General features: G+C 40.0%; 1 protein-coding gene and 1 long non-coding RNA gene across 7 annotated transcripts in view; one reads left to right on the top strand and one right to left on the bottom strand.

Moving 5' to 3' along the window:
- The first annotated feature begins 1612 nt into the window (after nt 1–1612).
- On the top strand, nt 1613–8839 carry LOC138852691 (uncharacterized). Its single transcript, XR_011392015.1, has 2 exons — nt 1613–6859; nt 7519–8839. It is a non-coding gene; the product is annotated as an uncharacterized lncRNA (long non-coding RNA).
- A 3008-nt stretch (nt 8840–11847) lies between these two features.
- LOC128689652 (GDP-D-glucose phosphorylase 1) overlaps nt 11848–24413 on the bottom strand; it is a 49627-nt gene continuing 37061 nt past the window's right edge. For 4 of the 6 annotated variants that reach the window (XM_053778028.2, XM_053778013.2, XM_053778035.2 and 1 more), the window contains 5 exons: nt 23500–23602; nt 17974–18074; nt 15568–15716; nt 13097–13162; nt 11848–12097 (listed from right to left, as the gene is read on the bottom strand). In XM_053778028.2, coding sequence (XP_053634003.1) covers nt 11967–12097; nt 13097–13162; nt 15568–15716; nt 17974–18074; nt 23500–23602 — 550 coding nt within the window. In that variant the 3' untranslated portion in view covers nt 11848–11966. Of the gene's footprint in view, nt 12098–13096; nt 13163–15552; nt 15717–17973; nt 18075–23499; nt 23603–24413 lie in introns of all 6 variants that reach the window. The other 2 variants (XR_008407201.2, XM_070084938.1) reach the window with 2 other exon arrangements.

The raw sequence follows: 24413 nt of genomic DNA, 5'->3' as shown, positions 1-24413 counted from the left end.
TCTTCTTGTGTTCTGTCACGATCGAGGTATACTCTCTGGTACCCCTGTTTGTCCCTGTCGTGCTTTCTCTTGCAGGATCCTGGTTCGAACTGATTCTTCCTTGAAAATTACTTTGACAGGCCGTATCCTTCCACTCGCAAACCACCCAATTCTCTGAAAATTTGTCACCTGGTTCATATCGCCCTCACCTTTTGTTTTCATGATGCCTTCAATCATTTTTTCCTCCTCCTGTTTTATTTCTTTGAAGTTATCCCCCTTGGCTTCTTGGAGCCCGTAGAAAAAAACTGACCTCACCCTTTCCTCCTCCCACTGAGTCTCCGTTTGCATCCTTTGAGGTGTTTTATTTCCTTCCATTGAAATGTTCTTGCCTTCAGTCCCTGTCCTATCTGAAACTTCTATTCTCAGTGAACTGTCTTTCACGATCAGCTGTTCCTTGCTAATGCAGTTGGCTGTTAGTCTCTGCATATAACATACCTTCATTGTCTTCGGACCTGTCATTTGGTCTTAGTATGCTCTTCGTCTTTTCCCTGGCCCCACATGGGTCTGATAGGTCCTTTGCTTATGGCATATCTCCTTTGTTTCTTACCGTCCCCTCGTCTGTGCCTGACATAAAATTTCCTGATATCACATCTGAATTGTCATTGGTCTCCCTAGTCTGTTTTAGGTTTTTCAGTTTCTCTTCTAAGCACTCTATCCTAGCTTCTGCTGCCAAGACCTGTAGCTCCCACTTCCTGCACTCTTCAGCTATCTGCTCTTCCATAACCTTGCCAAGCTCTTCTGTCTTCCTTCCCCACTCTTCCTTTTTTGGAGCTCTAACTCCCAATCTTTCCTCCCTGGTTCGTCCACCAGATCTCTGGTTTTCCACCCTCTAGGGCCGCCCATTTTTTTTATTACCACAGAAAGAAGCTTATGTATTTTATCACAGAGAGAAGTTTGTGTTTTCAGGGTGTGTGTGGGGGGGATGGAGAGACAAGGCTAGAGGAGAGAGAGAGAAAATAAGAGGGGGAAGGCTAGAAGAGGGAGAGAGAGGAGGGAGTATGAGGGTGAGGGATTAGACTAGAAGGGGAGAGAGAGAGAAACAAGAGGGGGAGAGAAGAGGGGGTAGAGAGAGGGAGAGAGAAGGGTGAGGGAAAAGGCTATGAGAAATGCGAGGGAGGGGTAGAAAGATGTGTAGAATCCCAGATACATGATCCTGCATGGCTGCTTAACTAGTGACATATCCCAAATGGAAGCCATCAAAGAAACCAGCGCATTCAACCTAAGATATCAGACCCTGCAGGTTGTAAGGGGTTCCCGCATTCTTTTCTAAGGACCTAAAACCTTGTTGTGAGTACTGGGGTCTCCAGAGAGCAGTCAAGCTTCAAATCCAAGTGGAGTCCCACTTAACACCTTTGATATACTCTTGATGAGTTTCAAGAATCTCACTACTCTTGGAGCCTGGCCATGGGCCAGGCTCGTCTGGTGCTTGCCTGCAACCAGGCTGTTGGTGTTGGAGGCCTACTCCCCCACATATCCATCACAGCCTGGTTGACCTGGCACCTGGTGGAGATACTTGTCCAGTTTACTCTTGAAGACTTCTACTCTTCAAGAGAAAACTGGACAAATATCTTCACCAGGTGCCAGATCAACCAGGCTGTCATAGATATGTGGGACAGTGGGCCTCCAGCAGCAACAGCCTGGTTGACCAGGCAAGCACCAGATGAGCCTGGCCCATGGCCGAGTTCTGAGAGTAGTGAGACTCTCGAAACTCATCAGAGGGTTCTATCCCCGCCTGTAGTATGGTTTGTTTGCAATCGTGTCATTAAGATTTTGTGAGTCATGGTATATCAAAGGTGCTATGTGGAACTCTACTGGGATTAGAAGCTTAACTGCTCTCTGGAGACCCTGGTACTCACAACTAGGTTTTAGGTCCTTGGAAAACAACTTGGGAACCCCTCACAACTTGCATGGTCTGATATCTTAGGTTGAATGCACTGATTTCTTTGGTGACTTCCAGTTGGGAGATGTCAATGGTTAAGCAGCCATGTAGGGTCATGTATCTGGGATTCTACACATTGTATACCTGTCTTCTCAAGGTTCCTTTTGATACTGGTGAAGAGCTCTAGACCCAAGGAATTGAACCTGTCCTCCCTTTCCTTGGATTGAACCTGATTGCCTCCCTTTCCTTTGATTGAACCCAATTGCCTCCCTTTCCTTTGATTGAACCCAATTGCCTCCCATATCCTAGGCAGTACATACAGCATCTGGGGAATAAGAAGCAATTGGATTTGATCCAAGAATAAGGACAATAGATATGATTAGTTGAATTAAGAGCCCCTGACTATCATGAAAACCCCTTCCTTGAGGTTTTTGAGATATTGCAGCTCATGCTGCCACTCACCATATCATTATTATTATTTAGACCATATATAACCCCTTATGTGTTTAGCATTTCTCCATGAATACAACTTTCTAGAGGTGTGTAGATGCTGTTAGCATGCTCTTGATCTAAGAAATTAAAGCCTACCCCCTTGTTTGCAGATCAAGGCCAGTTGCTTCCCATTCCCTAGATGCTGTATGACCCCCTACAGTTTTTTGATTCCCTGAGTTTCAGGCTTCCCAATAATTACCCCTCAAGTGAGGTTTCTTGATACTGGTGAGGGGCTCTTGATCTAAGGAATTGGACCTGTGCTCTTCTTCGATCAAACCTGAATGCTTACCATTCTCCAGGTGCTGTATGACCGCTATAAGTTTAGCACTTTCCCATACATGTAGTCTGATCGAATTCCCAATAATAATAATCTACATCATTCATACACAAGTCTCTCTTAGGCCTCAAAAGTGGTGCCACTTAGTCAGCTTGCCACAGAATGTTGTTATATTTACTCCCACTTAAATGTAATAATAGTTTTTTATGTTGAGGTGACTATCACTTCTTTTGAAGCCCTGGTGCTAGTTAACAGTCCTAAGAGACTTCTGCAGTGTGTAGGCATTTTTGACTATTTTCTGAAGTCTCCTTGGAACAGTGAAGACTTGTCTTGCAGTCACCGGGGTTGTGGTCTTGTCCACCAGTTCCCTTGTAGAATGGAAACTGCAGGGCAGTTGTTTGTTCTGTCTTTTGTCACCTAAATCATTTCTTGTTAGAAATCCTCAAGAGGAAACTGGACAAGTATCTTAACCAGGGGCCAGATCAACCAAGCTGTGATGGATATGTGGGTCAGTGGGCTGCCAGCAGCAACAGCCTGGTTGACCAGGCAAGCACCAGACAAGCCTGGCCCAAGACCGGGCTCTGGGAGCAGAAAAACTCTTAACTTATCAAAGGTATGTATCAGCAGGTGTTGGCTTTCAAATGTCCAGGTGTTGGCTTTCAAATGTCGTCTTTATGGAGGCTTGGTGAGCATTTTGAATGTGGTAGTATATAAAGTGGGTAATCCAACACTGATTTCTTTCTACCCAACACTGATTTCTTTCTACACGTCACAGTGGTGACATGTACTTTGAGTGGTGATGTGTACTTGGCTCAGTGGTGACGTGTACTTAGCTCAGTGGTGATGTGTACTTAGCTCTGTGAAGACCTGTTTGTGTGCTCTCTGTGAATCTGAACCAGGCTGCCCTCTCTTGAGCAACTTTACCAGCAGCTGAAAGAAGAGCTTAGGGTTGCTAAGCTGGAGATACGGCGATTAACGGAGGAGAACAAGAGGATTCGTAGTAATCCTCCTGTTGTGAGTCCCCAGGTTAAGAGGGGAGCTTGGTCAGTGGCCGGTCAACATGGAACCAAGCTGAGGATCAAGAAGACTGTTGGAGAGGCAGAAACAACGAGAAACCAGAAGACTACTGTGGAAACTTCCAACCCATTTTCGGTGCTACTTGACGAATGTGGGTGTTCTACTGGGAATGCCACAACGAGCTCCAAGGCAGCATTGGCAGACGTGAGTGAGACATCCCTAGAAACCCCAACGAAGACCATCGAGAACGTCTTGACGAATTCCACAAGTGAAGGTGTAGTGCTGCCTAACGAATGTGAGCCGACTACTGGGAACATCACGACGGACGTTGCCAAGGAAGGTAAAAACGTTGTTGGGGATAGCCAGATTAGGTACATGGATAGGGCATTCTGCTTGAAAGATAGGAGTAGGAGGCAGTGTGTGTGTTCCTGGGGCTGGGATGAAGGATATTGTTAGCCGTCTGGATGACATTATGAGAGGTAATGGGAGAAATCCTATTATGTCTCAGTGCTGGAGGCAACGATGTTGGCAGACGTAGGAGTGAGGACTTGATTAGCAGGTATAGGTCAGCTGTAGAGATAATTAGGAGGAAGGGTGGGAACCCTGTCATATGTGGTATTTTGCCAAGGAGAGGAGTTGGAAATGAATGGTTGTCCAGGGCAATTGGTGTCAATTGCTGGCTGGACAAATACTGTAAGGAAAATGCGGTAACATTCATTGACAACTGAGACCTCTTCTATGGCAGAAATGACATGTATGCCAGGGATGGGGTTCACTTATCTAGGTTTGGGGTGGGAGCACTGGCCAATGCAGTGGAGGGAGCTGTTAGGTCTTTAAACTAGGAATAGTTAGTGGTATGGGTTTTGGCAGTAAAACAGTGAAATCCCAGTGTAGTAATATGAGTACTAGGAGAACTAAGTAATAGGCAAAATGAGGTGGATGTTGGAAAGCCAGTGGCACTAGGTGACAAAGACAGTAATAGGTTAAACCATACCCCGGCCGGGATTGAACCCGCAGTCAGAGTCTCAAAACTCCAGCCCGTCGCATTAGCCACTGGAGTTTTGAGACTCTCGGACCGCGGGTTCAATCCCGGCCGGGGTATGGTTTGTTTGCAATCGTGTCATTATGATTTCGTGAGTCACAGTAATAGGTTCAGTGGAATAACAGAAAAGAGCAGGAAGGGTAAAGAGAAAGGAGGGTCCTTAAATATATATTACACAAATAGTCGTAGTGCTAGGAATAAGATGGACAAGTTGAGACTAGTTGCTATTGCAGGTAACATTGATGTATTTGCCTTAACTGAGACATGGTTTAATATGAAAAATCGGGTCATGCCTGCTGAATGTCACATACAGGGTTTTAAATTGTTCGAAGTAGACAGAAGTATCAGGAAGGGGGGTGGGGTGGCACTCTATGTCCGAGATCACTTGAACTGTTGCATAAAAATGGGTATTAAGTCTGAAGTAACACATACAGAGTCTGGATAGAATTTTCAGAGGGACATGAAAAATTGATTTTAGATATGATATACCGTCCCCCAAAATTGTATAGGGACCAAGGGAGACTACTATGGGAGGAAATTGTTAATAAGGCCACAAGGCACGATAACGTAGTAATTCTAGGAGACTTTAACTTTAGTCATATTGATTGGAATTTCTTGACTGGGAATTTAGAAACAAACAACTTCTTAGAAGTAGTTCAGGATTGTTTTTTGAAGCAGTTTGTGACAGAGCCTACAAGGGGAAATAACCTGCTTGACTTGGTTTTGGCAAACAAGGAAACCCTTGTTAATAACTTAGAAACTACAGAGGAACTCGGCACAAGCGATCACAAATCAATTACCTTTAGCATTGAAGTATGATAGTAGGGATAATTCAGTACTGGTCCCTGATTTTCGCTTAGCAGATTACAATGGGCTTAGAGAACACTTATCATCTGTGGACTGGGGTAACGAAGAGAGCTATCAGTATGACAGCTTTCTTAACACAATACATGCTGCCCAAAGGACATTTATCCCATATAAGGAAATTAGATCGAAAAGAAATGACCCCAAATGGATGAATAATAGGCTTACATATCTTTTAGGACAAAAAAGGAATTTATAGGCGTATCAAAAGAGGTGAGGGTCATCTTATGAATCGGTATATTGACATTAAGAGGGATGTTAAAAAGGGGATAAGAAAAGCTAAACGTGACTATGAAATTAAAGTTGCTAGGGATTCGAAAACTAACCCGAAAAGTTTTTTCCAGGTTTATAGAACAAAAGTTAGAGATAAGATAGGTCCCCTTAAAAATAACTCTGGGCATCTCACTGACAAGAAGAATGAAATGTACTCTATTCTTAATCATTATTTTCTCTCAGGAAGACACTAACAATATCCCAGTAATTAATTTTTATAAGTGGGCCTGATGATGATAAATTATGCAATATCACAATCACTACCGAATTGGTTATCAAACAGATAGACCGGTTAAAGCAAAATAAATCCCCGGGCCCTGATGAACTTTTTTCAAGGGTTCTTAGAGTGTAAAATGGAACTTTGTGAACCATTGACTGATATTTTTAATATTTCTCTTCAAACAGGTGTAGTGTCTGATATGTGGAAGATGGCTAATGTAATTCCTATTTTTAAAGCAGGGGACAAGTCGTAGTTACCGTCAAATTACCGCCCAATAAGCCTAACCTCAATTGTAGGCAAATTACTAGTCAATTATAGCTGATAATATAAGAAACCATCTCGATAAGCACAGCTTGATTAATGATACTCAGCATGGATTCACGAGGGGCCATTCCTGCCTAACTAATTTATTAACCTTCTTCAGTAAAGCTTTTGAGGCCGTTGATCATGGTAAAGAATTTGATATTGTTTATTTAGATTTTAGTAAGGCTTTTGATAGAGTACTGCACCAGAGACTGTTAAAAAAAGTGGCAGCTCATGGCATTGGGGGAAAAGTGCTCTCATGGATCGAGTCATGGCTCACTAATAGGAAGCAGAGAGTATGCTTAAATGGGGTTAAATCCGAGTGGGGATCTGAAACAAGTGGCGTACCACAGGGATCAGTCTTAGGCCCGTTGTTGTTTATAATATATATCAGTGACCTTGATGAGGGTATTACTAGTGATATGACCAAATTCGCCGATGACACAAAGATAGGTAGGATGAAGATTGAGACACTTATGCAGCATATGGGAATCTTTATTCAGGAAACGTTTCGCCACGCAGTGGCTTCATCAGTCCAATACAAAGAAGGCGTAAGGAGAGGAGGAGAATGAGGTAATCAGTCCCTCAACCTGGAGTCGATGTGTTCAGTCCATCAATCTTGTAGAATGTACAGCATAGGGCCGTAGACGTGGCTTATATACTGTAGAGATGTGAGGTGAAGCAGGCGGAGGCGGGGTCATAGTGGTACCATCCACTAGTCGAAGTAGGTCTTCGTCCAAAGGTTGAACAAGTGTTGAAGAATTCTTTGTAACAAGATCCCATGATGCTGCTGTGTCTGACAGTTGTGATGAATGGTTTGAAAAACCGACAAGTTGAAGATTGAGACACTTATGCAGCATATGGGAATCTTTATTCAGGAAACGTTTCGCCACGCAGTGGCTTCATCAGTCCAATACAAAGAAGGCGTAAGGAGAGGAGGAGAATGAGGTAATCTGATTACCTCATTCTCCTCCTCTCCTTACGCCTTCTTTGTATTGGACTGATGAAGCCACTGCGTGGCGAAACGTTTCCTGAATAAAGATTCCCATATGCTGCATAAGTGTCTCAATCTTCAACTTGTCGGTTTTTCAAACCATTCATCACACACATAGGTAGGATGATTGATTCAAATGTGGATGTTAGGGAACTTCAGGACGACCCCTACCCCGCCTTCCTTCCCCTATAGATTTGAATGCTCTCCATGTCATTCTACTTTGATCCATTCTCTCTAAATGATCAAACCACCTCCGAATTTTCTGCACAATATTTACACCACACATTGCCCTTAGACAGGACGCCTCCAACCGCCTCCTCCGCTGCTGCATTCACAACCCAAGCTCTTCACACCCATATAAGAGTGTTGGTACTACTATACTTTCATACATTCCCTTTTTTGCCTCCATAATGTTTTTTTTGTCTCCACATATACCTCAACGCACCACTCACGTTTTTTCCCTCGTCAATTCTATGATTAACCTCATCCTTCATATTCATAAGTCCATCCGCCGACACGTCAACTCCCAAGTATCTGAAAACATTCACTTCTTCCATATTATATATTCTTATATAATTTTAAAATTGGTCTCTCCAAAGAGCCTTTGTTGTCCAGTCAAAATAGATGAGTGTGTTTTAGATTCATGACTAAAAGAAAGGTATCTAAAGATTACCTGGCATGATATCCTCCCTTGTTTAAGTTTGACATATAAGTATGTATGTACTGGTATACTGTCTTAAACTGCAGTTTATAAGAACACTTTTAAAAGGAGCAATGTTCATATTCAAGTTTGGTAAAACAAAGCACTAAATTTGAAATGGTTTAGTTTTGTCACTTATGAGAACATAATGTTCAGTACATATAACATTGAACTCCTAATCCCACTCGAGAGTTCTCAAGGAAGGTTCCTTGCTGCTAGTGAGGGGCTCTTTAAGCCTTAAACTATCCAAATGCAGATCGATGTTCATGCGCGTAGCGCTCCGAACATAATCTAAATTTTTTCACATAATGCATGTAAAAATGGATGTAGATCTACATTTGGACAGTTTAAGGGTTAAGTAAATGATTACAGAAGGGCCCTGCTTATACAGCAGGTTAGATTCTGGGCCACCACTAAGTGAAACAGCCATTTTTTTCACCTTTAAATGCATATAAAACCCTGATATGTTAGTTTAATCATATATTAAGTCAGCAATAGAGCTAGGCCTAACAACTGCATATACAGTGCACACATTAGTCACCTTAAAGTATTGTCATACATAGCTAATAGTGAGTGGTGAATAGGTAGGTAGCCTGAATATTAAAGACCGGGTATAATTTTAAACTGCTGCATTAGCGAAGCATTCCTGTTGTTATAATCATAACTAAATGCTAAACCCATAAGGGTCATGCAGTGCTGCTTTAAGTAATTAAACCTTTGTTCCAATTCCCTGAATCGAGCCTGAATGCCTTCTATACCCCCAGGTGCTGTATGACCCCTATGGGTGTAGTGCACCCTCCATGATTTCAGTAGTCCCTTAAGAGAGGTTCTTTGATGCTGGCAAGGAGTTCTTGATGAGCAAGACATGTGCAACAATTGGATATCTTTGTTGAAATGTTTGCCTACTCTGCAGATATTTCACCTGTAGAACAGGCTTCTTCAATTATACCCTTCAAGGGAGGTTCCCTGATGCTGGTGAGGGACTTTGCTCTGCTCCAGTTTCCTGAATTGAGCCTGAATACCTTCCAACCCACCCACCCCTCCCACGCGCTGGATAATCCTACGGGTTTAGCACTCCCCCACGATTATAATCATTCTTCAATTATAATATGCAGGATGCACAAACAAATTTATACAAGAGCAGTCAGGTGAGTGGCTAGGTCAATGTGGTCACTACATCAGTGAACTAGTATGTGACAAAGAACTGGAAGGGCTCCTAAGACCAGCTGGGTGTCCTTCCAAGACATCAAGTGTGCACCCTGGTCAATATTCAATCATCACACATTTATGCAAGACCATTTTGGGTAGTGCTTAGCTAATAATAATAATTATTATTGTATCATGCATGAATTATTCATGTGATTCCTGCAAACATGCTGGTGTTCACACAACCAGATCTGTAAGCTACAGGAGATCTCTTCCCTAGCCACATGGAATGATGTAAATATTTAACCGAATTGTTGTGTTCCTGGAGTTTTTTTTCCTGGTCAAGTCCTTGATGTTAGCGAGGGTTTGTGTAACATATCCTGTAGGAAAGAATCTTCCGTCTGTGCTATTCTCTGGTTTTAGTGAAGTGAAAATTTTGTATGCACGATCTCTACAGTCCTGGATGGTGTGTGGGCGCTGAAAATTTTAGTCCAGATGATGTCTCTTATGAATGTTGCACTCTTCCCCCAGAAAGTCTGGGCTATAGATCCTGTAAGCATGTAAAACATGCCAGCAAAGGCATCGTCATTCCTACAGGCCACATCGCAGTATATATTACACACATCCTTGCCAACAACAACATGGGTATTGCCACTATCATGTCCAAACCATCAAAGACATGACCAAGCATATACAGGTGTGTGCATAATCCCATGTAGCAGGTGTAACCAGAAATACATGGGGAGACCTCTCATAGTTTACCAATCAGGGTGAAAGAATGCCTAAAGAACTTGCATGAAAAATGTAATGGAAGGATGCCCAGCTGGTCATAGAGGAAATGGACAAAATGACACGGATGCCTGGCTGTGCTAATCTGTACACAAAATACCCTTCCAGCCTTTTTCTTCTCTCACCTCTGATCCCCTCTCCACCTAGCTGTTTATAGCCTCAGCAGCATTTTCTGCCCCACAGTGCTGTATGACCCTTGTCAGTTCAGCACTTTCTTTGATTATAATAATAATGTACACAAAATACAGTTCAACAGAATCAAAGGAGCTTTCAATTTAGCCAAACCTGTAGTCTAACTCATCTTATGCAAGTAGGTCATTGGAAGAACTAGTAGGTCATTTGCAGTGTGCCTATCTTCCAATTCGCCTGCACTGTGACCTCACTGACCTGGACACTTGCCTGACTATGCTTGCATATTATTATTATAATCAAAGGGGAAGCGCTAAACCCGGAAGATTATACAGCGCCTGGGGGGAGGATGTGGAAGGCATTCAGGCTTAATTTGGGGAACTGGAGCACAGATCTATGCTTGCATAAATCTGTTTGTTGTACATCCCTGTGTACTGACAGAAAAAGCTTCTTCCACAGGCAAAACGTCTCAATAAATCTCCTTTCTGCACTTGTCTTTTCACCACTTTTTGGCTTTGTGCCATTGTTTCCAATAGTCCTAATAACTAAAAGCAGCCTGAAAAATCCAAACTTGTCATGCTATAAAAATTACTGAACTCCTCAAGGTGCCTTCATGTCAGTAAGAGGCTATTTATCTGAGGAACTACACCTACCCTGCTGTATAGTCCTTGTGGCTTAGCGCTTCTTTTTGATTATAATAATAATACACCTACCCTGCCTTAGATCAAACCTGAATGCCTTTCAGTTCCTAGGCACTGTATAACCTATATGGGTTCAGTGCTTCTCCTTGGTTAAAATAAAATTCTTTGGGAAATATCACTTATGTTACTATTATATTAATAGAAAAAGGCTTATCTTGTCAAGTTTAATGCCTAGTTTAGCACTACCCCATGATAATAATTAGTGCCTAGTTTTAATTGTAACAATAATTAACTTGTAAGAGTCAAACAGTCTGGGGAATGTGAGGTATTCAGTTTTGAGCCAAGGAAGGAGAGGGTACCTCCAATTCCTTGGATCAAGAGCCCTTGAGCATCAAGGCACTTTTGATACAAGTTATTGTACCTATTTTCCCTTGAATCAAACTTGACTGACTATTCTTCAGATGCTGTATGACCCATTTGAGTTCAGCATTTCCCCATTAATATATGCAAAATGACAATTCACTGTTTAAGAAGTATGAAGTGTATAGCCTCCTGAAGTAAAAGTCCAGCTATATTATTATAATGATTGGGATGTACTAATCTCATGAAGGTCAGTGTGTCCATAATAGTGATTTTTTGCCAAAGACATGAATGCTTTAATATCTAAGGTCCCCTCAAGGGAGGTTCCTTGACGCTGGCGAGGGGCTTATGATCTAAGGAATTTGATCTGTGCTCCGGTTCCCTGAATTGAGCCTGAATACCTTCCATCCCTCCCCCACAGGTGCTGTATAATCCTATGGGTTTAGTGCTCCCCATGATTATAATAATTTAATGTCTAAAACTATGCCCTTATAATTAAAAAATAAGCTGGAAAACTTAGATAGGCATTTGATAAAAATAAATACATGTATTTCCAACATCTGATGTAACATGACTTATAATCACAGGCAAATGATAAACCCATTAGTCATACAGCATCTGGGAAATGGAAGGTAATCAGATTTGGTCCTGAGAACACAACAATAATAATAATAATAACGAAGTACTAACTAATTTTAAGATTACCTTCACTTAACAGTTAAATACAATTAATTCTCAACCATACTTTAAAAGTGTTAAAAGATATGCTAAAAAAAAAAATGAACAGCACATAAAGATGAATTATTCTACATCATTATTGTCCAAGAACAACCTCATGATTTTTGGACTCATGTCTTCAAATTCTTCCTCACACACTCCTTTTATGGTAGGGATGATGTCTTCCTCTGACAGGTTGTTCCAATGATCACATGCTAAAGAAAATATTAAGTTTATTAGTGTAATGATCACAAGTTACGACATGTCAAAATACTGTTTGATTAAGTTCTCCAATATACAGTATCCTTAATCTAGAACATGTATCTAAATCAACCTGATGGACAAAAACTCAAGCAAAAATTCTTCCTTTGGGCACATACAAGTAGACCAACAGCACTGTGTGACCCTGGTGGGTTCAGCTCTTAGTTTTGATTGTAATAACAATTAGGGCAATATACTCTAGGTATGTGCCATGGGGAAGTGGAAAAGAATTCTTCCGTATGCCATGCTTGTCATAAGAGACAACTAAAACGTCAGGAGTAAGGGGCAAGTAACCCCTTCTGTATAAATTACTAAATTTAAAACAAAACATTTTTGTTTTTTTAAGTCACCCTGCCTCGGTGGGATACAGCCAGTTCATTGAAAAAAGAAAAGTGCACATTTCATGATATTGTATAGTTAACAGTATAGTAGTACAGGCTGACCTCTAATCCAAAACTTGAACCACTAAAAACATAACCAAAACATTTTTGTAAATTATAAACATGCACCTGGCCAGTGCTGTAGCCTCAGACTACTGTTAGTGTACATGTGCTAACCCCTCAGAATTTTTCCTTGGTAAAATATAGCTGAAGGTGATGTCTGACAAAATATAAAATGATCTGTAGTGGTTATACATTTTACATCCAATTAAAAGATAGCACCAAATTTGAACAACAGAATCTGCAGAGGCAACTCAACTTACTTTCCTATGCCTATGTGCATTTGCAATACTCAAAATTCAACCCCAGAAATAAATGACATTACCTTTCCTGTGCTATTATAGTTTACCCATATAGTAATACTTTTCATAAAGCATAATTTCCTTACACAAGTCTTGTAACATGATTACATTAAATTTCTCTGAAACACTATTTTAGATCAGCATAGTTTGGTTTGTGTGTGTATAGGTCAACTACAAAAATGATCTTGGAACAATAATCTGCAATACTTACAGTATATAGGTACATGTCCAGCAAGTTCACAAACTGCTGTAGCAAACACAGAAATGTCTTTAATACCTGAAAAATAGAAATATTATAAATATATCAGTATATTCCAGAAGCTGCTGCTACAAAACCAAATTATTTTGGCTGAGCAAGATACACACATGTACACATAAAATATTACTTTAGAGTTTACTGTCCATACAATTCAACATTAATTTATTTGATCTGAAATTGTCAAAACCTATTAACTGTGATAAAGGCATTTAAAAAATTAAAACATTAAAATAACACGTATAAGAAGTGTTTAAAATGTAATAGCCCCCATTTTTATAATAAAAAAAATAAAAAACTATTCTGAGCTATATTCTGGGATCCTGGTCAGCACAGATTAATCCAGGAAAGAAAAAGAATGCACTGGGAAGAATTTATATGATATTAAGGTCAGCGTTTTTATAAGACTTGAACCACTGTAGCAACAGTGTTTCGGTTACCTCAATGGCTGACTTTTTTTTTTTTTCAACAAACCGGCCGTATCCCACCAAGGCAGGGTGGCCCAAAAAGAAAAACGAAAGCTTCTCTTTTTAAATTTAGTAATTTATACAAGAGAAGGGGTTACTAGCCCCTTGCCCCCAGTATTTTAGTCACCTCTTACAACACGCATGGCTTACGGAGGAAGAATTCTGTTCCACTTCCCCATGGAGATAAGAGAATATAAACAAGAACTAGAAAGAAAATAGCAGAAAACCCAGAGGGGTGTGTGTGTGTGTGTGTGTGTGTGTGTGTGTGTGTGTGTGTGTGTGTGTGTGTGTGTGTGTGTGTGTGTGTGTGTGTGTGTGTGTGTGTGTGTATATATATATATATATATATATATATATATATATATATATTCTTTCAACAAACCGGCCGTATCCCACCGAGGCGGGGTGGCCCAAAAGGAAAAACGAAAGTTTCTCCTTCTACATTTAGTAATTTATACAGGAGAAGGGGTTACTAGCCCCTTGCTCCCGGCATTTTAGTCGCCTCTTACAACATGCATGGCTTACGGAGGAAGAATTCTGTTCCACTTCCCCATGGAGGTAAGAGGAAATAAACAAGAACAAGAACTAGAAAGTAAATAGAAGAAAACCCAAAGGGGTGTGTATATATATGCTTGTACATGTATGTGTAGTGTGACCTAAGTGTAAGTAGAAGTAGCAAGACGTACCTGAAATCTTGCATGTTTATGAGACAGAAAAAAGGACACCAGCAATCCTACCATCATGTAAAACATTTACAGGACGGTAGTACCTCCCTGGGCAGTTGCTGTTTACCAACCTAGTACCTAGGATAACAATGGCTGACTATTTTCAGCATAAATAGCAAGCGGATTTCCCCTTTCCTTAAATTTTAATGCGACTTGTAACTTGACTGTGATTGAATCATAGATATTGTATGGACTGTGACAATGAACTTAAAATAGCTCTGAGTACATTATATTGTGATTATGAGATGTGTGATACGACAAATAATTTAGTTGTGATGTTAGTAAATCAGTAATGATAGCAGCAGGGATATTTTGTGGAGGGATTCAGGGAAACCGGTTAACCGGACTTGAGTCTTGGAGGTGGAATGTACAATGCCTGCACTATAAAGGAGGAGTCTGGGATATTAGCTTTTTGGAGTGACATCTACACTGTCATATCAGGGTACCTCTGCAAAGACAGTGATTATGTGTGAATGATGGTGAAAGTGTTTCTTTCTTTTTTCGGTCATCCTGCTTTGGTGGGAGACAGCTGACGTGTTGAAAAAAAAAAAAACCAGCAAATTGTTAAGATAGCTGAAAATTAGTAATAACAATGCATTAATAATGTCGTTAGCAGCTTTATGTTTTAGTGTTATGTGCTTTGTGAATCATGCAACTTACTAATACACATGGATTTGTTCACATTTTAAAATAGTCTCTCCTCACTTAGCGACATACTCGTTTACTGACGACTCGGACTTACGATGGGCTCTCTGACTAGTATGCATACCTAAATAATATATATTAGAGATTTTTGTAAGTGCTTTTGTATGTGTATTTTTGGGGGTCTGAAACGGACTAATCTAATTCACAATATTCCTTATGGGAACAAATTCGGTCGGTAACGGCACCCGAACAGACTTCTGGAATGAAATAATATTGTAAGGCAGGGGTCGACTGTATACCAGAAATGTTATAAATGGTGCAAAGGTGACATTAAAACAATACCAGAGATGGTTGACACAAACCCATTATAGTATGCTCCTCAGTTAGCAACGAACTCATTTACTGACGTGGTCTTAGGAACGGAACTACGTCGTTAAGTGAGGAGAGGCTGACAGTACAGCACTTTATCTTCACAATATCATTTTCCCCATTTAATCCTTCACAGTCTATGCATGAATAATGCTCAAATTTGATTCAGAAACCCTCTAGACTTGAAGCATATTAAATACTGTACCTATAGTTAACTAACCATAGGAAGGTTTGCGTGCCCAGAGAATGACTCTTACGGTGTCATATTCTCCATCAGTGGAGTTGCCGTCCAGAGACGTCCCACGAGTAATGTAAAGATTGTGAGCTATCTCTTTACTGAGGAACAGCTTTATAACTTTCATTACAGATCTGTTGGGAGGAGCTAAATGATAACAAATGCAAAATAATAAATCTCTTTTAAGAGGAAGGAAAGAGAGTACATTCACTGAAGTTCATTCCTTTGCACATTCACACTAAGTACATACTATTGGATGGTCTGTTACATTTTTTCATATTCCTTTCAATGGCCTTGATACTGGTGAAGAACTGTTGATATAAGGAATTTAGATTATTGTCAACTGGATCAAACCTGATTACTTCCTATTTTCCTTAAACTTATAACCCGCTTGCATTTAGCATTTTCTTGTGAATAACATAATAATGACTTCTACAGGTTTAGCACTTACCCATAATAATAAAAATAAAATTGCTAGCTATTTTAAATAGCACTGCAGGTTTGATCTGGACATTCAATAATATATAAAATAAGTTAAATTTGTTGGTCACACAATGAGCTGATATGATATAAATAATGGTATTTTCCAGTGGTTATATTTAGTACAGTATTGTATAAACAATCATTAGAAGAATTTCAGATTTTGAATTTCATATTCAAATTTCATTTAAAATTTTTGTTTGGTTGTAAGGTTTGAATAACATGAGCACAAAAATAAAAATTAGTAAGATGTTCAAATTGTAAAGGATTTTTAAATTACTTTATTGGGCTGTAAAAAAATTTAAATTTACTTTACAGTATCACAAATAGCAAGACTACAGAACTTATGAGAAACCAAATGGTACTACAGTTAAGGTGAATGGGAGAGTGATAAACTTGTGAACACAATAAAGGAAATGATAGGAAAAACTGCAGGTGTTTGAGGTAAAACAGAATTAATAAAGCAAGTTTTTATTGGACAATGTTTTGCTGAAGTGTGACCTTAATCGAGTCATCGAGAAGACTACAACACCTGCTTATAAACTCCACAACAGTAGGCAAGGTGTAAGAAAATGTGGGAGTGACAGTACATGGGGTGGGCTTAACATCATTAGGTGAGATTTCATGTCATGTTCATACGAATGTGTTGCGCAAGAGGTGTAATGCTAATGAGAGCACCAACTTTTTCAATAATATTTTGTTTTTAGACATCTTTTCCATATTTTTTTCTAAACCCTTTCTTTGTCTCCCACATATAGACCTGTCTCAGTGGGAGACGACCGACTTGTTGAAAAAAAAAAAAAAATTCAGGCCTGTGGTTCTAACATATGTATTTTTTTAAACACACTGACCACCACCCACCATGGTAGGGTGACCCATAAAAGAGGAAAATTTTTCTTCTTTTTACATTTAGTAATTACATAAGGGGTTACCAGACCCTTGCTCCCAACATTTTAGTCGCCTCTTACAACACACAAGGCTTATGGAGGAAGGTTTCTTCACTTTCCCATGGAAATTTACAGAGATATTATGTGTGAGTGTGTTAGATAGGAGTGAATGGAGACAAATGGTTTTTGGGACCTGACAAGCTGTTGGAGTGCGAGTAGGGTAATATTTTGTGAAGGGATTTGAGGAAACCGGTTACCTGGACTTGAGTCCTGGAGGTGGGAAGTACAATGCCTGCACTTTAAAGGAGGGAGATTTGGGATATTGGGTGTTTGGAGTGACATCTAAACTGTCATATCTGAGCTCAGTATAATATCTATATTATGCACCCCATACTCATCCTGTGGGCGGCATATCTGAGCGCCTCTGTAAAGACAGTGATTATGTGTGAATGATGGTGAAAGTGTTGAATGATGGTGAAAATGCTGAATGATGGTGAAAGTGTTTGTTTCTTTTTTGGGCCACCCTGTCTCTGTGGGAGATAGCCAATGTGTTAAAAAAAAAAAAAAAGCACGTGTTAATCATATTGCCCTCAAATATGGGTGTGTGTGGTGGGTGTGTACAGTAGAAAACCAACCCTCCCCCACACAATGAATTATGGAAAATGCTTTCCTCTGACCTTGTGTTTGGGTTAAAACAAACTTTGAGGTGTTTTCTAAAGTGGTTTTTCATGGTTTTATTGGCTATTTCTTGGATCCACCTGATAGATTGCAAGGCATACTAGTGAAAAAGCATCAATGAATGGGTCATTTTATGACAAAAAACTGCGTTGGGTGATTTTCTCCTCACAGATAAACCAATATTTAACATCCTTTGTAGGACATGATTAAGCTCACACTTCAGTATAGTGTCCAATAAAAACTCACCCTATTAAGCATCTTTGTTTAATCTCAACATGGTTATTGAGAAGAATAATGTAAAAAAAAAAAAAAAACATAGATATTATAACAACATATGTACTATTACCTGATCAGCTCATCAACATCTTTATTTTCAAGCTGAAAAACAAAAGCTGGACATGGGAAGTCCTTGAAGACATAACAAGGCCCAGCTAGTCTCCGACATTCCTGTAATTACAAGAAGAAAGTAATCATTATACAATAAGCTGACAGCCACACTTGAATTTTATTAAATAAAAAACATAAAAATAAAGGAGAGGAGAGTATGGGATGGACAGAAAGTGTTGAGGGAAGGGATAATGAAAGTTTCAAAGGGAGGAAGGGGAGGGGAGAATTTAGTAGAAGGGTTACCGCACATGATGTGGTTGGTACTAAGTACAGCATAAGGGATTAGGGAACCTATCAATAAGAGTAACACTTATTTGGGACTCTAGAGTAGTCTTAGCTTGGGCAGTTGCTATGGAGAAACTATGAATTAATTAACAGGATTGCAGTGCTAAGTGACTCATATGGTTTAACATTTTTTTGTGAATACTGCATAGTAATCCTATGAACAACAACGATAGTCGAAAATGAAGAGGTACAGTTTTCAAAGGGTTTTATTGGTTTCTTTTTGGTGTTTTGACTGATCCTAGGATCTAAGACATTACTTAGTGCTTTTAATGATTTCTTTTATTCCTTTGAATCTATTTTAAATATTAATTTTGGACATTTCAATCATACTTTTGTGCAGAATCCCTTTGTTAATTTTTTCAAGATTAAGCATACAATGCACTTTTCATAGCCAAGAATCCCTCAAAGGAGGTTCCTTGATGCTGGTGAGGAGCTCTTGATTTATGGAATTGGATCTGTGCTCCAATTCCGTCAATTAAGCATGAATGCCTTCCATCCCCCCACAAGTGCTGTATAATCCCTACAGGTTTAGTGCTCCCGAGGATGATGATGATGATGATGATGATGATGATGATGATGATGATGATGATGATGATGATGATGATGATGATGATGATGATGATGATGATGATGATGATGATGATGATGATGATGATGATGATGATGATGATGATGATGATGATGATGATGATGATGATGATGATGATGATGATGATGATGATGATGATGATGATGATGATGATGATGATGATGATGATGATGATGATGATGATGATGATGATGATGATGATGATGATGATGATGATGATGATGATGATGATGATGATGATGATGATGATGATGATGATGATGATGATGATGATGATGATGATGATGATGATGATGATGATGATGATGATGATGATGATGATGATGATGATGATGATGATGATGATATAGGTAGTAGGTTGGTAGACAGCAACCACCCAGGGAGGTACTACTGTCCTGCCAAGTGACTGTAAAATGAAAGCCTGTAATTGTTTTACATGATGGTAGGATTGCTGGTGTCTTTTGTCTGTCTCATATATATGCAAGGTTACAGGTTTGTTGAAAAAAAAAATTACAGGTACGTCTTGCTACTTCTACTTACACTTAGGTCACGAGGGAGCATTCACCAAATTCAACTTCAATAACAAAAACATAAAGTGGGACCAAGTAAACCAAGTCCTAACCGATATAAGCTGGGAAGATATACTAAGCAACACAGACCCAAACTTATGCCTAGAACAGATTAACTCGGTGGCACTCGATGTATGCACAAGGCTTATTCCTCTAAGAAAAAGGAGGAGTAGATGTAAAATAGAAAGAGACAGGCGCTCCCTTTACAGGCGACGGAAAAGAATAACAGAGCGGCTAAAAGAGGTCAATATATCAGAAATGCGCAGGGAGACACTGGTCAGAGAAATAGCAAGCATCGAACTTAAGCTAAAAGAATCCTTTAGGAGTCAGGAATCGCGGGAAGAACTAAAAGCCATAAATGAAATCGAAAGAAACCCAAAGTATTTCTTCTCCTATGCCAAATCAAAATCGAGAACAACGTCCAGTATTGGGCCCCTACTTAAACAAGATGGGTCCTACACAGATGACAGCAAGGAAATGAGTGAGCTACTCAAGTCCCAATATGACTCAGTTTTTAGCAAGCCGCTAACCAGACTGAGAGTCGAAGATCAAAATGAATTTTTTATGAGAGAGCCACAAAATTTGATTAACACAAGCCTATCCGATGTTATCCTGACGCCAAATGACTTCGAACAGGCGATAAATGACATGCCCATGCACTCTGCCCCAGGGCCAGACTCATGGAACTCTGTGTTCATCAAGAACTGCAAGAAGCCCCTATCACGAGCCTTTTCCATCCTATGGAGAGGGAGCATGGACACGGGGGTCGTCCCTCAGTTACTAAAAACAACAGACATAGCCCCACTCCACAAAGGGGGCAGTAAAGCAACAGCAAAGAACTACAGACCAATAGCACTAACATCCCATATCATAAAAATCTTTGAAAGGGTCCTAAGAAGCAAGATCACCACCCATCTAGAAACCCATCAGTTACACAACCCAGGGCAACATGGGTTTAGAACAGGTCGCTCCTGTCTGTCTCAACTACTGGATCACTACGACAAGGTCCTAAATGCACTAGAAGACAAAAAGAATGCAGATGTAATATATACAGACTTTGCAAAAGCCTTCGACAAGTGTGACCATGGCGTAATAGCGCACAAAATGCGCGCTAAAGGAATAACAGGAAAAGTTGGTCGATGGATCTATAATTTCCTCACTAACAGAACACAGAGAGTAGTCGTCAACAGAGTAAAGTCCGAGGCAGCTACGGTGAAAAGCTCTGTTCCACAAGGCACAGTACTAGCTCCCATCTTGTTCCTCATCCTCATATCCGACATAGACAAGGATGTCAGCCACAGCACCGTGTCTTCCTTTGCAGATGACACCCGAATCTGCATGACAGTGTCTTCCATTGCAGACACTGCAAGGCTCCAGGCGGACATCAACCAAATCTTTCAGTGGGCTGCAGAAAACAATATGAAGTTCAACGATGAGAAATTTCAATTACTCAGATATGGTAAACATGAGGAAATTAAATCTTCATCAGAGTACAAAACAAATTCTGGCCACAAAATAGAGCGAAACACCAACGTCAAAGACCTGGGAGTGATTATGTCGGAGGATCTCACCTTCAAGGACCATAACATTGTATCAATCGCATCTGCTAGAAAAATGACAGGATGGATAATGAGAACCTTCAAAACTAGGGAGGCCAAGCCCATGATGACACTCTTCAGGTCACTTGTTCTATCTAGGCTGGAATATTGCTGCACTCTAACAGCACCTTTCAAGGCAGGTGAAATTGCCGACCTAGAAAATGTACAGAGAACTTTCACGGCGCGCATAACGGAGATAAAACACCTCAATTACTGGGAGCGCTTGAGGTTTCTAAACCTGTATTCCCTGGAACGCAGGAGGGAGAGATACATGATTATATACACCTGGAAAATCCTAGAGGGACTAGTACCGAACTTGCACACGAAAATCACTCACTACGAAAGCAAAAGACTTGGCAGACGATGCACCATCCCCCCAATGAAAAGCAGGGGTGTCACTAGCACGTTAAGAGACCATACAATAAGTGTCAGGGGACCGAGACTGTTCAACTGCCTCCCAGCACACATAAGGGGGATTACCAACAGACCCCTGGCAGTCTTCAAGCTGGCACTGGACAAGCACCTAAAGGCAGTTCCTGATCAGCCGGGCTGTGGCTCGTACGTTGGTTTGCGTGCAGCCAGCAGCAACAGCCTGGTTGATCAGGCGCTGATCCACCAGGAGGCCTGGTCACAGACCGGGCCGCGGGGGCGTTGACCCCCGAAACTCTCTCCAGGTAAACTCCAGGTAAACACTACACATACATGTACAAGCATATATATACACACCCCTCTGTGTTTTCTTCTATTTTCTTTCTAGTGCTTGTTCTTGTTTATTTCCTCTTATCTCCATGGGGAAGTGGAACAGAATTCTTACTCCGTAAGCCGTGTGTGTTGTAAGAGGCCACTAAAATGCCGGGAGCAAGGGGCTAGTAACTCCTTCTCATGTACAAATTACTAAATTTAAAAAGAAAAACTTTTGTTTTTCTTTTTGGGCCACCCTGCCTTGGTGGGATACGGCCAGTTTGTTGGGAATAAAAATGTTCCTTAATAATATGCACAGCATTGCTCTGCAAAGACTGCCAGGTCGAGCAGTTAATCTTATCATAATATAGCAGTATATCTTATCAGATAACAAGCAGAATTCACTTTTGACATCTGCAACGCCTTGGCACACTCACTCTAGTTGACCTCACTAAAAGCTCCACCCTCGATGCAGATTCACTCTTTGATTTTTTAACAGAAACTAACCCACTGCACTGACTTTGATATTAATTTTGCATCAGCATTAACCCCAATTTCATTAATCCATACCCTTCTGCATCCTCACACAGTAGAGTTGTATGATGTATAAGGGTTTAACACTAATAATAATCTGTTCCTTAACTTAGGTGTCAAGCTCTCTGGAAGTCTTGTCTATACTATAAATATATTTCAGATACCAGGCCTTGGAATAAAACAAAGAGCTTTTTAAACTGTATCACCTTAGACCTCACTTGTACCTGAAAGATGACCCAAGGACTCATGAATAAGTGATCCATGACATATTGTCATTACCACCATCACCTCTCTCATTTCCTTTGTTCCAGTTGTTCCAGCAAGTATGCATGTGTGTTCTTATGTTTTTTCTGTTTTTCTATAAATGTTGTATAGTTTCAACAAAATGGTGGCTGTCAAAACTGTCATAACTTTTTTGTTTACATGTTTATTCATACAAAGCACTGCTAAATATATGTCTATACCTCTTGGATCATGCCTTGTATTTACAATAATGAACATTCAGATTAAGAAATTTACCAAAAAAATTAGACATAGGTAATGGAACAACAGACAAGGCCCATATGTTCTAATAGTAAAAGTTACATTTACTGTTTAGAAATAAAAGCAACTGCCAAAAATGAGTAAAATAATGGTCATCTGTTTGAGCAAAACATGGTAGAAAATAGAAACACTAAACATGTCTAATGTTACACAAATGAATGCTCACAATTTTAAGAAATAAGCTTGCCAAGTCATTATATATAATAGACAACAAGAAGTACTTCCTTTTTCAGACCATGAAAGACCCATAGAAAGGTGTATTTAGTGAACTTAATTTTAAAATGCAGGTGGACTTCCTAATCAGGAATAAGTGTGAGATCCTAGATAATGGTGTTGACTGTACTCAAGAAAACCACTACATATAACAGCTGACAGAAAAGTTTGGGTATATCTAGGTTAAAGATATGCAATTACAAGGGAAAGGAGAGTTCCCGAGATATAAATGCCTAGATTAAGATATACCCACACTTACAAATAAGGTAATTAGAACCAATTAAATTTTTATGGAAGCCAATCTGCAGTTCCAAAAGTGCAAAATGCAACCATTCTTTGCACTACTGCTTCCTACAGGTAAAAAGTGTTCCGTATTACAAACAGCTCCCTGCCTAGCAGGGAGCTGGGCGCTCCCTGCTAGGCAACATTTGTTAGACAAAATACTTGTTAATAAAAGTTAGCACAGCACTTACAGCAGTTTCAATGTTAAGCTTGTGAGAGAGGTAGTACAGGTGGAAGTGGAAGTGGTTTACCGAAGCATACCCAGTCAGAGAATTAAATCCAATTCTAATGTCTCTGTAAAGAAAATACTTTTACAATTAAGAAGCAATATTAAATTTCCCTTAATTATATATAGAATAGTATTTACTAAAGATATACACAATTATAACATCTTTTAGGAGTGAAGAACAACAGGATGTGAGTGTGGGGGGAGGTGCGCGAGGCATGGCGTAGAATGAAAGGGGGTAAAGCAGCTGGAACTGACAAGATTATGACAGAAATGTTAAAAGCAGGGGGGATATAGTGTTGGAGTGGTTGGTGTTTTATTTAATAAATGTATGGAAGAGGGGAAGGTACCTAGGGATTGGCAGAGGGTATGTATAGTTCCTTTATATAAAGGGAAGAGGGACAAGAGAGACTAAAAATTACAGGGGAAAAAGTTCACTGATTTGTAGGTAGTAGGTTGGTAGACAGCAACCGCCCAGGGAGGTACTACCGTCCTGCCAAGCGAGTATAAAATGGAAACCTGTAATTGTTTTACATGATGGTAGGATTGCTGGTGTCTTTTTTCTGTCTCATAAACATGCAAGATTTCAGGTAAGTCTTGCTACTTCTTCTTACACTTAGGTCACACAACACATACATGTATACAAGCATATACATATATACACACCCCTCTGAGTTTTCTTCTATTTTCTTTCTAATTCTTGTTCTTGTTTATTTCCTCTTATCTCCATGGGGAAGTGGAACAGAATTCTTCCTCTGTAAGCCATGAGTGTTGTAGGAGGCGACTAAAATGCCGGGAGCAAAGGCCTAGTAACCCCTTCTCCTGTATAAATTACTAAATTTAAAAAGAGAAATTTCGTTTTTCTTTTTGGGCCACCCT

The sequence above is a fragment of the Cherax quadricarinatus genome, chromosome 1 (genome assembly GCF_038502225.1).
Source record: "Cherax quadricarinatus isolate ZL_2023a chromosome 1, ASM3850222v1, whole genome shotgun sequence".
Taxonomy (NCBI): domain Eukaryota; kingdom Metazoa; phylum Arthropoda; class Malacostraca; order Decapoda; family Parastacidae; genus Cherax; species Cherax quadricarinatus.
This window is presented reverse-complemented; position numbering and strand designations above follow the sequence as displayed.